The 13,616-nt window shown below is 36.8% G+C and overlaps 2 protein-coding genes across 2 annotated transcripts; one reads left to right on the top strand and one right to left on the bottom strand.

Moving 5' to 3' along the window:
* Nucleotides 1-26: 26 nt before the first annotated feature.
* Nucleotides 27-2,932, bottom strand: LOC140788066 (uncharacterized). The gene is made up of 5 exons (XM_073137173.1): nt 2,667-2,932; nt 1,556-1,720; nt 694-826; nt 499-613; nt 27-413 (listed from the first exon to the last, which is right to left on the bottom strand). Exons 1-5 carry the CDS (start codon nt 2,822-2,824, stop codon nt 355-357), a joined length of 630 nt encoding a protein of 209 aa, XP_072993274.1. The 5' UTR covers nt 2,825-2,932; the 3' UTR covers nt 27-354.
* A 199-nt stretch (nt 2,933-3,131) lies between these two features.
* LOC140789868 (uncharacterized) lies at nt 3,132-12,656 on the top strand. Its single transcript, XM_073139744.1, has 11 exons — nt 3,132-3,489; nt 3,945-4,225; nt 4,317-4,511; nt 5,752-6,098; nt 6,939-7,230; nt 8,401-8,559; nt 9,251-9,616; nt 10,601-10,666; nt 11,020-11,068; nt 11,145-11,268; nt 12,268-12,656. Exons 1-11 carry the CDS (start codon nt 3,186-3,188, stop codon nt 12,347-12,349), a joined length of 2,265 nt encoding a protein of 754 aa, XP_072995845.1. The 5' UTR covers nt 3,132-3,185; the 3' UTR covers nt 12,350-12,656.
* Nucleotides 12,657-13,616: the final 960 nt, after the last annotated feature.

The raw sequence follows: 13,616 nt of genomic DNA, 5'->3' as shown, positions 1-13,616 counted from the left end.
GATCGACCCAAGACATGTAAGACCTCTTTCTTCCAGAATAACAGTGCGAGTAGATAAGAATAAGAGTAATACAATTTGAATAGAAGGTTATGTATAGAGGATTGGAAGTCCAGGCACTAATTATCTTAAGCATAAGATAACATCGCTAACAACTTACTGTTCAGATCTCCCGTGAACAATAATACCATATCAGCAGTTTAGTAGGATCAGCACATTAACAGTATAATACAACCTTCTCAGTTGAGTTACTTCCTGACTTGATTAACATCCTAGTGAAATGATCCGGGCTCCGTAGATCATAGAGTTCCAGCGAAAGATAATATCAGTGGAATTAATCGCTTCAAAGCTCCCGTATCAATTTCCATTGATGCCATCTCCTGACTCTAAGGCTTCTTTCCCCGAATCTTGCTCTTCTGTTCAAGGGAGGTGCAAATTGTAAATGGAAAAGTGGAAAGGCCAAAATAGAAATTGAAATCATTAAAATTGTGAAGTACTCACGCATAATCTGATATAGTGCTTTCTGTGTGCGCCTCTCAAGCTTATCAAGCTTCTTCTGTACATCCCGTCGGAGATCCCAATTTGGCTTCTTTGGAGCAATGTTTACAAAAGGATCCTGAATTTTATGATCTTATTAGGATGAATGTCTGTTAAAGAAGCACCGAACCTGGTCCAGTGGTAAAAAAAATACAATACCTCGATTTTCTCAGGTTCCAAAGGTGCGGCACCAACTGGGTCTTCAAACTTGGGTAGAACAACTGGTGCCACCTTACCCTCTTGAAGTTGCTTATCGTGAGGAAGGTAGTTTCTGAACTTCATATTTGGCATCCTATAAGAGGAAAGGAAAACAAATAAAGCCATTAATACAGCATCTAATTGCATCCAATATCTCATGTATTGTTGGATTTTTCAAATGTCCTTTTAGCATACAAAGTTCCTAGCTCATATGTGCAAAATCAATATGTCCATCAGCAAATAACAGACTATCAATGGAGAGGGTAGCCAAGATAAAAGTGTGGCCCGGATGCTTCATCTTTAATTGCAAAAGAGCTAAAAAGAAAGCCTCAATGTGTACTTCTTGCTGAAGTAAACATGAAACATCACTGGTTTTCCTATAGGTTCACGTCATAGTCATGCTGAAACCTCAAGACCTAAATAGAATGTGTTCAGATAACTCATAACCACTCTTTGTTCATTGAAATGATGTCTGTTGAGTTAGGGAATAGCATGAGCAGGGTTTCCAGGATGAAAGCAAGCACAACGGTGATCCTCATGTCTCAATGTTATAATCAGGCTTCTTTATCACCAAACTCGGATACAGAAGTAACAGTAACTTTATTGAAAATCAAATAGATGATGCAAGAAGCAACCAGAGTTGAGAATTTCATTTACGTCGATGGATATACTTCACTCAGTGTGCATATTATCTGCCACAAGCACAAAAAGATAAAAAAAACTCACTGCACCATATATTTATGTGGCTTCAATTATAATATGAGCAACTGGAGAAAAAATATGTCAAGCATGACATATGTGAATTTGTTTATTATAATCATACTTTTCTTCTTCAGTTTCCTCAGAATCTTCTGCAGTAATAGAACTTTGCTTTGAGCCATCATCAGGTGTCTCTAGAAGCTCCTTTGCTGTTCTGAGAGCTGTCAACCTCTCACGGCGTTCAGTAGCAGCTTGTTCTACAAGATCTTCTTCAACTGCCATGACACTCCTGATAAAGATTAAGATCAGAAACAACAAACAGTAACAATATGAACCTCTAATATTACTTTTAATGATTGCACATTTACTTGTAACCTAAGCAGACATTAGTTAGAGCACAAACGGAAGAGGATTGTTAAAGCTACTGGCTGGTAGGAAAAGATTTTGTAAAGCAGTTCATCTATTCAATGTACAAAGGCATTTGACTCTTCTTTACACGACAATTCTTTCTGATTTCAATATTCAAGTATTCTTTAATAACAAATAATGGCCACTGCCTAGAAGAATGATATGTTTGAAGCTGCATACATTAATCAAATAAAAAAGAGCTTAAAAATCACCTAAATAATCAAATTTCCTGAATTGAATGAAGCAGTAAAACATTAACAATTTACCAATCTTTGCTACCAAATCACAAGGGATACTATTACACTAACCAAAGCAAGCAAAAAGAAATTTTTAGTAAAATTTAGATCTTTTTATTCATTAACTTCCTAGGGTTTCTTACTCTCTAGTTTCTTAATTCATAAGAGAAAAAAGTTTATCAATTTATGAAGCATAATGGGATTCTCACATCTTTTTCCAGCAGCTACATAAAGAACTGAACAACAAAGCAAAGGTCCACAAAGCTCAAATTTCTTCTGCCTCAAACTAGATAAAAACTCTTTTAACTCCCATGTTGCAAATATCAAATTCATCCTTTCCCTGACATATAGAACAATTCAACAGTTTTCTCTCACAATGCAAATCTAGACAAAGCCAAGTTCATCGGTACTAACGCTCTTTTGCTGCATGAAGTAGTGTTAAGAGTGTCTTTGCACAAAGACGCAAATTTGCAATGATTTATTCTGAAACAAACGCAAAATCGAACACTATCGCAGCACCCTTCAAACCGATTACTGTAACAAAGAGAACAAATCAATAAAACCTAATATGGAGTAAAGAATAAATCATACTTGTCTCCACCATCACTGACGGATTCTTCTCTTGTGCTCCCGTTCTGGGCTGGACCCTCATCTGGTGTGCTGAGGAATTCTTTGGCCGCCCTCAGAGCTCTCAACCTCTCGCGGCGAGCGCTGCTGGCCGAATCGATGGCGTCCTCTTCGGCAGTCATCCTTCTTGCTTCAACCCTAGACTCTGAGAGAGAGAGAGAGAGAGCAGAGAGAGAGAGACTTAGGGCTGGGTTTGAGGAAGAACGAAAGGAGTAGTATAGCGTATACCGTATTCTTCTATCGCAAAGGTGGGTTATGTTGGGCCAAGGCCCAAACTTAGTACGGCCTAAGTATCTTCTTATATATATTTTTGACATAACTATAAGGTGTAATTTGTAATTTAACCTATTATGGCGAATGGATGGCCGTATTAGTTTTAGCTTGCGATTTTTGCGAAAAAGACCTCTCTTTGTTTGTGTCAACAACGATGTACTTTTTCCTGTCATCTCCTCGCTCTCTTCCGGCTAATTGCTTATAAAGAGAATGCTCCAAGCTGCACTCCCAAGCTTTCCCCTACTCCTCACTCGCCGGCTTCTCTTCTATTCTCTCCCTTCTCTCCTCTTCTTCCCCTCATCGAACCCCATCCCTAACTCTTCGCCTTCCTTCTCCACCTCGGCATCCATGGCGCCGGCTGCTCCCGTGGCGAAGAAGGTGAGGCACGAGATGGAAATGTTCGGCGACGTCCGGGTCGACGACTACTACTGGCTCCGCGACGACTCCCGCAGCGATCCGGAGATCCTCTCCCATCTCAAGGCCGAGAACGAGCACACCGCGCTCGTCATGTCCGGTGAGCTCTAACGCTTTATTGCTACCGTCGTTCTCCATAAATGTAAACCAGGACTGATACTTAGATGATAGATTCCGTAGTATTAACAGGTTCCAAACTATATTGATGGATTTTTTTTTGGATCGGTTGCTTTAATGCAATTATTTCAAGAAAAAATTGTGTACAATCTTGAAAAGTTTGGAATGATCGGAGTTAATCAATGGATAGAAACTTGCAATCTTCCTTGCAAACATATTATATTGGCTACAGTTTCTGTTCTGCGGAGTTAATCATCTGGGTGCCAGTGAACTATTTGATTATGCAATGCACTGGACGTCCTCGTCCTTTGCATATCTTGGATTTATTTCAGATAACTAGTGAAATTCAAGTTATGTAAGGTTCACAGTTCTTGGTTTGATCTTTCCTGCTTTGGGCCAAAATATTTGCTTGATCTGATGTCATTTAAATCCCCTTAGATGTGAAGCAATTTGAGAATCAAATATATGCTGAGATTAGAGGAAGAATCAAAGAAGATGACATCTCTGCACCTGTCCGTAGATGGCCATATTACTACTATAAGAAAACAATGGCAGGCAAGGAATATGTGCAGCATTGCAGACGCCTTATCACAAGTGATGCTCCTGCATCTGTTTCTGATGTGATGTCCATTGGACCTGAAGCAGCTGAAGAGCATATTATTTTGGACGAGAATATTAAGGCCCAGGGGCATGACTACTACAGCATTGGGGCTTTCAAGGTATTTGTAAATCATGTGTACTTCCTGATTTAACTGCTTATTCAGCATTCCTTGTCTTGGCATTTGTCACTTGTATAAATTGCCTTTTCAGGTGAGCCCAAATAATGAGCTGGTGGCATACGCTGAAGATACTAGAGGCGATGAGATTTATACTGTCTATGTCATTAATGTCGAGGATGGGAACCCTATTGGGGAGCCTCTGAAAGGAATCACATCGGACATCGAGTGGGCTGGTGATCAGACCCTAGTGTACGTAACAATGGATGAGATTCTTCGGCCCGACAAGGTATGTAGCTAGTAAATAATGTTTCTGGAGTCAAAGGCATATTATAGTTCATATTCCTCAATACCATTATCCATTCTTAATGAGATGAGGCAGCAATTATACAAAAAAAGATGTAAAGTTACCTTGTTTAGTTTCTTTTTTTCCTGCAGCCAATGTAATCTTCTTGACATTTGATTCTCATCATTTTGACGAATTATAATAATTTATATCATGCCATCTTGCTAATTGCGAAAATGAAGTTAGGTGTGTGTGATAATGCTGGTGCTTATATATAAGTTTTTCTGACATATTGGATCATCTTAAGCTATACAGTAGCAAACAGATAAGTTACTGTGTAACTACATTGAAAGCCATTATTAATTCCTAATGCTCTTGCCTTGCTTGCTTTGTGTGATTGGCCACCAATGATGTCTCAAATTGCTGCACTGAATTAGAAGCAGGTCATTCAAAAGATATGGATTTTGGTGTTTTTGAGAAGTTTAATTTCACATAATACTGGTTTTCCTTCTCAATGCTTGTTCTTTATTTCATTGGTTGAAGGTTTGCTGGTCAATGGCTTTTTTAGATAGGAAGGAGCCTTTAATTCTTTGAGGGTAAAAGTGTTCCAATTTTAGGATATGGCACTGCCTTGTTATGCACTTTCTTTTTGTTGAAGGGAGAAACATATTGCATATATTATCTGTGATAAAAAGTATGAAATATTGGAGTAGGAAAAAGAGGAAGAGAATTGTAGCTTGGTTCTCATCTTATACTTCTTGGATGAGTGGTTGAAGTGCTTAGATTGTTGAACATTCTTTTCTTTTCTTTCTCTTTTCTCAGACCATATTTACCTGTTCCTTTTGTGCAGTTTGTTGAGGAATTGGTTTTTCATTACCACGTCATGTTGATAATAGGAATACCAAGATAGCAACCTCAGTTTTTTTTTCTAAAAACCAGTAAATGGTTGACTAGTTCTTTTAGAAATTATTTGCTACTTACTTAGAAAAGTTTACATTGCTTTTGCTACTTAAGTATTTATATTACATGTACTTGGCTTAGATTGCTTGTTTTGCTTTGGGTCTTCATACCCAAGCAGATGGGTAGCCAGATCACGACTTGTGTAGACTTTGTTTTACTATTGTTAAATCTAAATCTTTCATGGAAAAACTATTTTGTTTCGCATTCTGCCTTTCTTCTGTCAGTTGTAGCAGTAATGAAAATCCATGCTGTAGCTTATTTCTAAGGTCGGGGCTTTCTTCAGGTGTGGTTACACAAGTTGGGAACTGACCAATCAAGTGACATTTGCCTTTATCATGAGAAGGATGACATGTTCTCTCTTGATCTTGAAGCATCTGAAAGCAAGCAATACTTGTTTGTTGGATCTGAAAGCAAAAATACACGGTTTATCTTTTATCTAGACATATCCAAACAAGAAAATGTGCTTATGACCTTGACACCCCGTGAATATGGCATTGATACATCAGCAAGTCATAGTGGAAGCCATTTCTTCATAAAGAGACGCAGTGAAAAGTTTTACAATTCGGAACTAGTAACTTGTCCACTGAACAATGTAACTGAAACAAAGATTTTGCTTCCACACAGGGAAAAGTAAGTTGGTATTGAATTTGTAATAATATAATATCTTTTCTTTCTTAAATAGTTTGTGCATGCTATCATGTTATTTCCTGGTATAGTATTACAATTGGTAGTAACATATGGATAAATACTGATTATTATTGTGTCATTTTGAATTCCGTGCTTCACTTGTAAAAGAAATCATTTGACAGACAGCTATCCTAAGTCTTTAGTGACTTCCAGTACAAGGTTACTTACATAGCTGAGTATTTTTCTTACCTATCACTATTGGGGCAAGATACTGCCATAGTTTCTCCTTAATGAAAGGAGAGAGTGGCTTCAGTGACCTTCATATTTGTTATTTCCTGGTTGAAACAAGCAGAACTCATCTCCCTAACATATGTGGGCCTTAATTGGGGTTTAGTCGTTTCCAAGCTGAAGTCCTTGTATTTCTCTAAGTTGGTTATTAAATTCTGTTTAAGGAACACAATTCTCTGAAGAAAAAGAAATATAGAGCTTTATTTTCTTCAGATTTCAGCTGAAAATCACTTCAATGTCGTGTTTCCAGCATTTGTTTTGTTCAGGACAGGATGTTGACTGAAACAAAATTCATTATGTTAACCATGTAGAAATGGTTTCCCATATTTATTTGGAAGTTACATGGTTTTATTGGGAAGATTACCTTCATGGTTATCACATAGGTTAGACATATTCTTCTATTCCGTGTTACAACTCCTACTGGAAGAATGTATTATGTTATGTCCTCTCTGGAAAGCTGATAAAACATTGGTCTTGGGTTTATGAATCTTCACTTCTTGCAATATTTCTTCCTGTTATTTTTAATGGCAAACCTAAAGGATAAACTACTTTCAGTGTGAAAATACAGGGATTTCAACTTTTTAACAATCACATTGCTATATATGAGCGTGAAAATGGTCTACCTAGAGTAATTGTTCATGGCCTTCCACCTGTTGGAGAAGCAATTGGACAACTTCAGGGTGGTAGAGCAATTGATTTTCTTGATCCAACATATGCAGTTGATCCGGAAGAGTCAGAATTTTCTTCAAATATTTTGCGGTTTTCTTATAGCTCGATGAGGACGCCTCCTTCTGTATATGACTATGATATGACTACAGGGGTATCTTTTCTGAAAAAGATTGAGCAGGTAAGTTACCAGTTATGCTGTTGTTCTAATTCTCTTTTTAAACGTGCATGTGTTGCACTTGGAAAATGGGAAGTAACATTGTGGCTTGATTGTATGCTTTCCAGTTATGTCATGAAGTTCAGATAATTTTTCGTTGCAACTTTGTTTAACTTCTGCACCTATGAAATGAAGTCAAAGAAGCATGTAGTATTTATATTTGACATTTTTCATGGGACCAATTTTCCAAAGTTTTAACTATGTGCTGTGTCCTTCAATTTTACCTTATGAACAATAGAAGTTTCAAATGTATCTTTGAGAAACAGTTTTGGACTCAAAGTTAGCTCTATCATGTATTTCAGTTATCTCATTTTTCTCACTTGAAGTTTGGCAAGTATCTGTATATTCTCTTATTGTCTCATTCCATTCTTTGTAAAGTGAAATACCTGGCTTATTTTAAATATAAATTTAGATCAAAGGGAATACAGGTTAGAAGGGTTTAAAAATTGATAGTGAGGATTCTTAGTCCTTGGAGATCACTTAAAATTCATATATATAATGATATTGCTTAAAGAAAGTAAAAAGAATGTAGGGCTTAAAATGAGCTGGAGAAAAAGAAGATAATTTGTTATCAGTTGTAGGCTTGTAGCAGCTGGGCTTAAAGTTGAAAGGAAAAGTATGGATCAGTCTCATTGTGGAAATTATTATATTGATAAGACCTTTTCATTAAAAGATTGTCATAAATGCTGTTAATTGTAAACGATAGAATTTGTTGTGAATTGGAAGAGATAATTTCCCCAAGGAGGTGACACTGAAAAAAAAAAGAAAACTTTTAATCAAATTGAAGCAAGTGCATTGTTTTGTTTGTTTTCTGGAACATTAGATGATAAGGCTTAGGGCATATGCACCAAATGTTGGCTGGTTGTCTCCGAATTCCACTTCTCTAACCTGTAATATGGGGTATTTTTTATTATTTTCTGCTTACTAGAGTAATCTCAAATTGAGACATCTTCAAAACTACTACTGTTAATTTCTGATCATTTGGTTGCTATTAATATTAGCATTGTGGACATTGGAGCTGAACTTCAAACTTAATCCAATCTTTGTTACCAGCTTTCCTTACCTTTTATTTTGCTCTATAATTTTTTCTACTTTGTATCATCCTATGGTGATTTATCTTTCCTTTTTGCTCAGGTGTTGGGTGGATTTGATGCATCAAATTATGTGACTGAAAGAAAATGGGCAGTTGCTTTTGATGGCACTAAAATACCTATTTCAATTCTTTACAGAAAGAATGCTGTGAAGCTTGATGGTTCTGATCCCTTACTACTTTATGGCTATGGTTCATATGAGGTAACATGTGATCTTATCATCCCCACTACAATTAAAAACAATATCACAACTTCGAGTCCTTTCATTTCTTTGCTACGATGCATTGCCAAATTATTAATTTAGACTTTGCTTATAAAAGTACAAGTTTTGCATCCAAGATTAGTAGTTTAATACAGTGATTGTTGCTCTGTTGGATGTGGTTGACAGTTGACACATTCACATATACTGACATTTATAGGCAATTGAAAATTACTGTAGTGATTGTTGTGTTGTTGGATGTGGTTGACACATTCACATATATTTTTGTTTTTCACTTTTCCTTGTTTATCTTTGTTGTTCCAGGCTTCCAGCCATCATTGATTGTTTTGAACCAGCAGGTTTTTCTTAGGGCTGCCTTTTTATATTAGTTTCTTTTTTCTGTCCCAACCTAAGAGTAAGATATCTAGCCTCAAAATTCTTAGTATATGGAGACCATGTGGCCATGAACTAGTTTTGGAGGGGTCTTTTCAAAGTTTAACTTCAATTCATTTTCCCTCAAAACATATGAATTTCGAGGTTTCTAGAATTTATAGCATTACATGTGTTATCATGCAGCAATTCTTTCATGCCTTTGAGCATAGAAGCTCAACCATTTAAGAGAATTCTGTACTCATTGTTTGGTAAACTATTTCATATTTCTCTCCTTATGATTTTATATGTTTTGCACAAACAGATATGTATAGATCCCAGTTTCAAGGCATCCAGATTATCTTTGGTAGATAGAGGTTTTATATTCGCGATCGCTCACATTCGTGGAGGTGGTGAAATGGGTAGGCAGTGGTATGAAAATGGGAAGTTGTTGAAAAAGAAAAATACTTTCACAGACTTCATCACTTGTGCTGAATACTTGATAGAAAATAAGTATTGCTCAAAGGAGAAGCTCTGCATTAATGGGAGAAGTGCAGGAGGCTTGCTGATTGGTGCAGTTCTAAACATGCGGCCTGATTTATTCAAGGCTGCTGTTGCTGGTGTCCCTTTTGTTGATGTAGTGACAACCATGCTCGATCCAACTATCCCACTGACTACAGCTGAATGGGAGGTACTTATGTTTCTTCTCTTTCAATACATGATAAATTATGATTATTATGAAATAAAATACACTGAATATATATATATATATATATATATATATATATATATATATATATAGAACACTGAATTTCTGGTCACACCATATTATATTTATATTTGGTTATTTATACATAAAGTTCAAATACTGAGTTTCATATATTGTTAGATGTGATCAAAACTGATTATATTACTGAAACACGGGCTTTAAATTATTCTCTATATGAGAGGGTCATAAATGTTAAAAAATAACAGAAAAGAGATCAAGTGAATGAAGGTTTCAATATTAGCATCGAAGACTAGTGCCAAGACTTCTTGTCCTGTTAGCACAGTTCAGTTCTGACAAGAAGCAAAGACACTGTAAACTGAGTATATAGAAATGGCCTGTCATTCTCTCCTTACTTTGAGCAAGGGTACAAACTTTTGTACAATCTATTTCTGGCTCAATTTGAGGGAAATATGACTGTCTAAAAGCAAAATATCACTAGGACATGCAATATATAAAAGGATATATAGGAACATATTGGTACTAGGGGTCATCATTATTTTACTAGTGAATCTTCTAAATGAATTAGCATAAAGTACCTAAGAATTCTGTCAACATTCATAAGTTGTTGATCAGGGGTTATCTAAAAATTAAAGGGGTCATCAACAATTGATTTGGGACTCTGTTAATAGCATAAACGAAACATTGACAAAACCTATTCCCATAGGTTGAATTTGCTACATATATATATATAGTTTTTAATGAGATCTATCCTCAAAACATTTCATATATCTTCTTACCCGACTACATAACATGCCAGATTTGTGATCCCATTTTTAGTTCCTCGATGTTTTACAATCTTCTCAAAACTGCATGTATTCCCTAATCTCAGCATGCCATATATTAGAAATGATTTTGTTGCATGAATAGAGGTTTTGTCTAATTTTTGCGTGTGGATGCTTGTTGCAGGAATGGGGAGATCCACGAAAAGAGGAGTTCTATTTCTATATGAAATCATATTCTCCAGTTGATAATGTAAGTGCTGATTATTCTAATTATTGTTCCACACATGTATTTGCAGCACATTATCATAATTCTGCTGGTTTTGCTGCTGCTTCTTATTTTTATTACTGTTTTTGCTTTTATAACTAGGTCTTCTCGTTCTGTTCATTTATCTAGTGCAGAGTACTGTGAAAGGATCTCATCTATTGCCAGTATTAGCCTTCTTGGTTGCTGCACAATTTCTCTCTTTTATGTTAATTTGGTTTCTGTTTCCAGCCCCCACTTCGACAGCAGATGTACTTTAATATTCTACTGCTTGGGATGTTTCTTTAGGCATACCCTGGTTTTATATTTCTCATTAATTGATAATGGTGTTTTCTGTGCAGGTAAAAGCACAAAATTACCCCAATATACTTGTTACAGCAGGCTTGAATGGTAGGTCAATTTCTTCAAAATGATTGATTGTTTAGTGTCTACTCTAATACTCTAAATTGTTCTTGTGATGAAATAGATCCCCGTGTAATGTACTCGGAGCCTGCTAAGTTTGTGGCTAAGTTAAGGGAAATGAAGACTGATGACAATATTCTTCTCTTTAAATGTGAGCTTGGTGCCGGGCACTTCTCAAAGTCAGGAAGGTAAATTCTACCAATAAAATCCCTTCCATCTGAATATTGCTATTGATTGTTGGGTTTGCCTTTTCTTAATCTAATCTAATCTTCTTATCTAGACAGTGATTGGTTCCAAGAGTGCACTTATCAAAATTCTGTATAGGTTCTATCAATTGCCCAAATGTAGTCCATGGAACATGCTAAAAACCAATGGGATATTTACATATCTATATAGATAACCATATTTCTTTCAGGTGTCCTAATTTGCTTGACACATATGACTGCAAATCAGGTATTTATATCATTTATTTGCATGTAAAATTATAAACATTTGGAAGAAAAGTTTTGGGGACTGTAAGGAAAAGTAACTCGTAAATTTACCATATTGCTCCATTTGTTGGTAATATTCTGGATATGCAGATAACTCAATTTTTTATTTGGATAGATTTTAAGCCTGTATCCCTATCCAAATAACTTCAAAGCTAGATGAACTATACGCATCCATTTGTAGCTACACTGGAGTAGGGCAGCTTGGATGAGATGGATAACATCCAGCCATCTTCCCCAGTTTTGCCCTCCACCACCATGACCCCTACTACGCATCCTCCCTCTCCTACACCCACCTAAGCAAGAAAACGGCATCACCAATTCACACACACATGCATCAAACACGCACACATACTGTCCACCCATCATCCACATCAGCAGCACCCTTCCCCACCTACTGTGGGTGGTCAAAATTTTGGGGCCCTTCATACTGCTATTGTTGTCATTTCCTCCATCCCATTTATCCCTTTCAGGAAACATTGTTGGAGGCCATGGTGAATCGTCCTCCATATAACCTGTATCCATAATTGGACTGAGGATAACTAGGGCAGTTATTTCAGTTTGTCACGGCTAGGCAAGTCTGTATTGTTGGTTACCTACCAGGATCAGATGACAGAATGTTTGATCATATTGTATGGGACAATGTTTGAGCTTTTCTTTATACTACACTTCTACAGTTTCAACTTTAATTGCTTGCAGATTTGAGAAGCTTGAAGAGGACGCTTTCACCTATGCTTTTATCCTCAAGGCACTGGATATGGTCCCAAAAGCTGCGTTGTAGTTTGGATATCCAAGTGGATCTGGCGAATTGCTGAATACCTCTACAATATTCTGCAACAGCATCATGAGTGATTCATTTCTCAAGTTTCATTTCCTGATTCAAGCATTCTGGTAGATGATATTGGATGTTCGAATTTCTGGACGACTAGAAGCATGACAAGTGCTTTCTTCTTTTTCTGTCCTTTTTTTCTTCTTCTTATTGGCATTAACTGCCATTTCATCCTGTTGTTGATTTGTTATATCCCTCATATTTTAATTCATTGTTAATCACGTTCAAGTACTTTCCGATTTACTCTTCTTCTTTTTCAGTCCTGTCCATTATATTGACTCTATTTCACCACTATATATGCCGAATGAACCCATTGTTTTACTAGCAGATAATGATCCCAACATCTCTTATAAAATTACAAAGGCAAGAAATAGAAGGAGAGGGTAAATGAGCTGAGTCTCCTTTCTGAGAGAACAAATCACGTTGCCCTAAGACCTGAACAACAACCAGTGTCAAAAGCCTTTGGGCAGGCAATGGAACGAGAGTTAAATCTCACTTTAAGGCATGTTCAAGACTGAAAACTGAGCCAACCGCGGCTAACATGAGAGGGAGTCAATAAGCAGCCAATAAGACTGAAAACTCACGACCTTTGGCAGTTCTGGAAGGCTGGAAAGCTTGTGTAATGAATGGGTCTTATCTGGCAAACAAACCAAATTCTCTATCGCGCCATAGCTTTCTCCTTAGAAACTATGGTAACTCTTCGTAGGCCTAACTCCGCCCAACGTTGGCCTCGGGCTGGGATTCAAGCTCGCGATCACATCGGAAGGTTCATTTCCAAGATGAAGTCGAGGTTGTCGCGCATAGGCGCTTTCTATCTGCATATTCTCGTGGCCTCATCAACTTGCCAGTCGAACGAACCTGACTCAGCTCTCAAATCACTCAATTATGGCTGGCTTCGTGGAAGTGCAAGCTACTTTTTGATGAGATTTCTTTCTTCTTTCCTTGGTGAATGTTACCACCCTTTCTCACTGCCTCTTGGAGACTAGGCTGCCGGATTCTCGGCAATTCAAACTATCGACTACCAAACTTACACGCGCTTGCACCTATTGATGGTCAAAGGTATCAATTCAATATCTATAGTATCGATATTTAGTGGAATATTATTAAATTTTTATTTTTCTTAAAAAATAATAATTTATGTAAGCTTAAAATAACCTATCATGGTAGGAATTAAAATGCATATCTTTAGCACTCAACAAATCAAACACTATCACTATTA

The sequence above is a fragment of the Typha latifolia genome, chromosome 5 (genome assembly GCF_019914945.1).
Source record: "Typha latifolia isolate L0001 chromosome 5, TyphaL0001v2, whole genome shotgun sequence".
Taxonomy (NCBI): Eukaryota; Viridiplantae; Streptophyta; class Magnoliopsida; order Poales; family Typhaceae; genus Typha; species Typha latifolia.
Note: the sequence above shows the minus strand (reverse complement) of the source record. Positions and strands in the feature narration are given on the sequence as shown.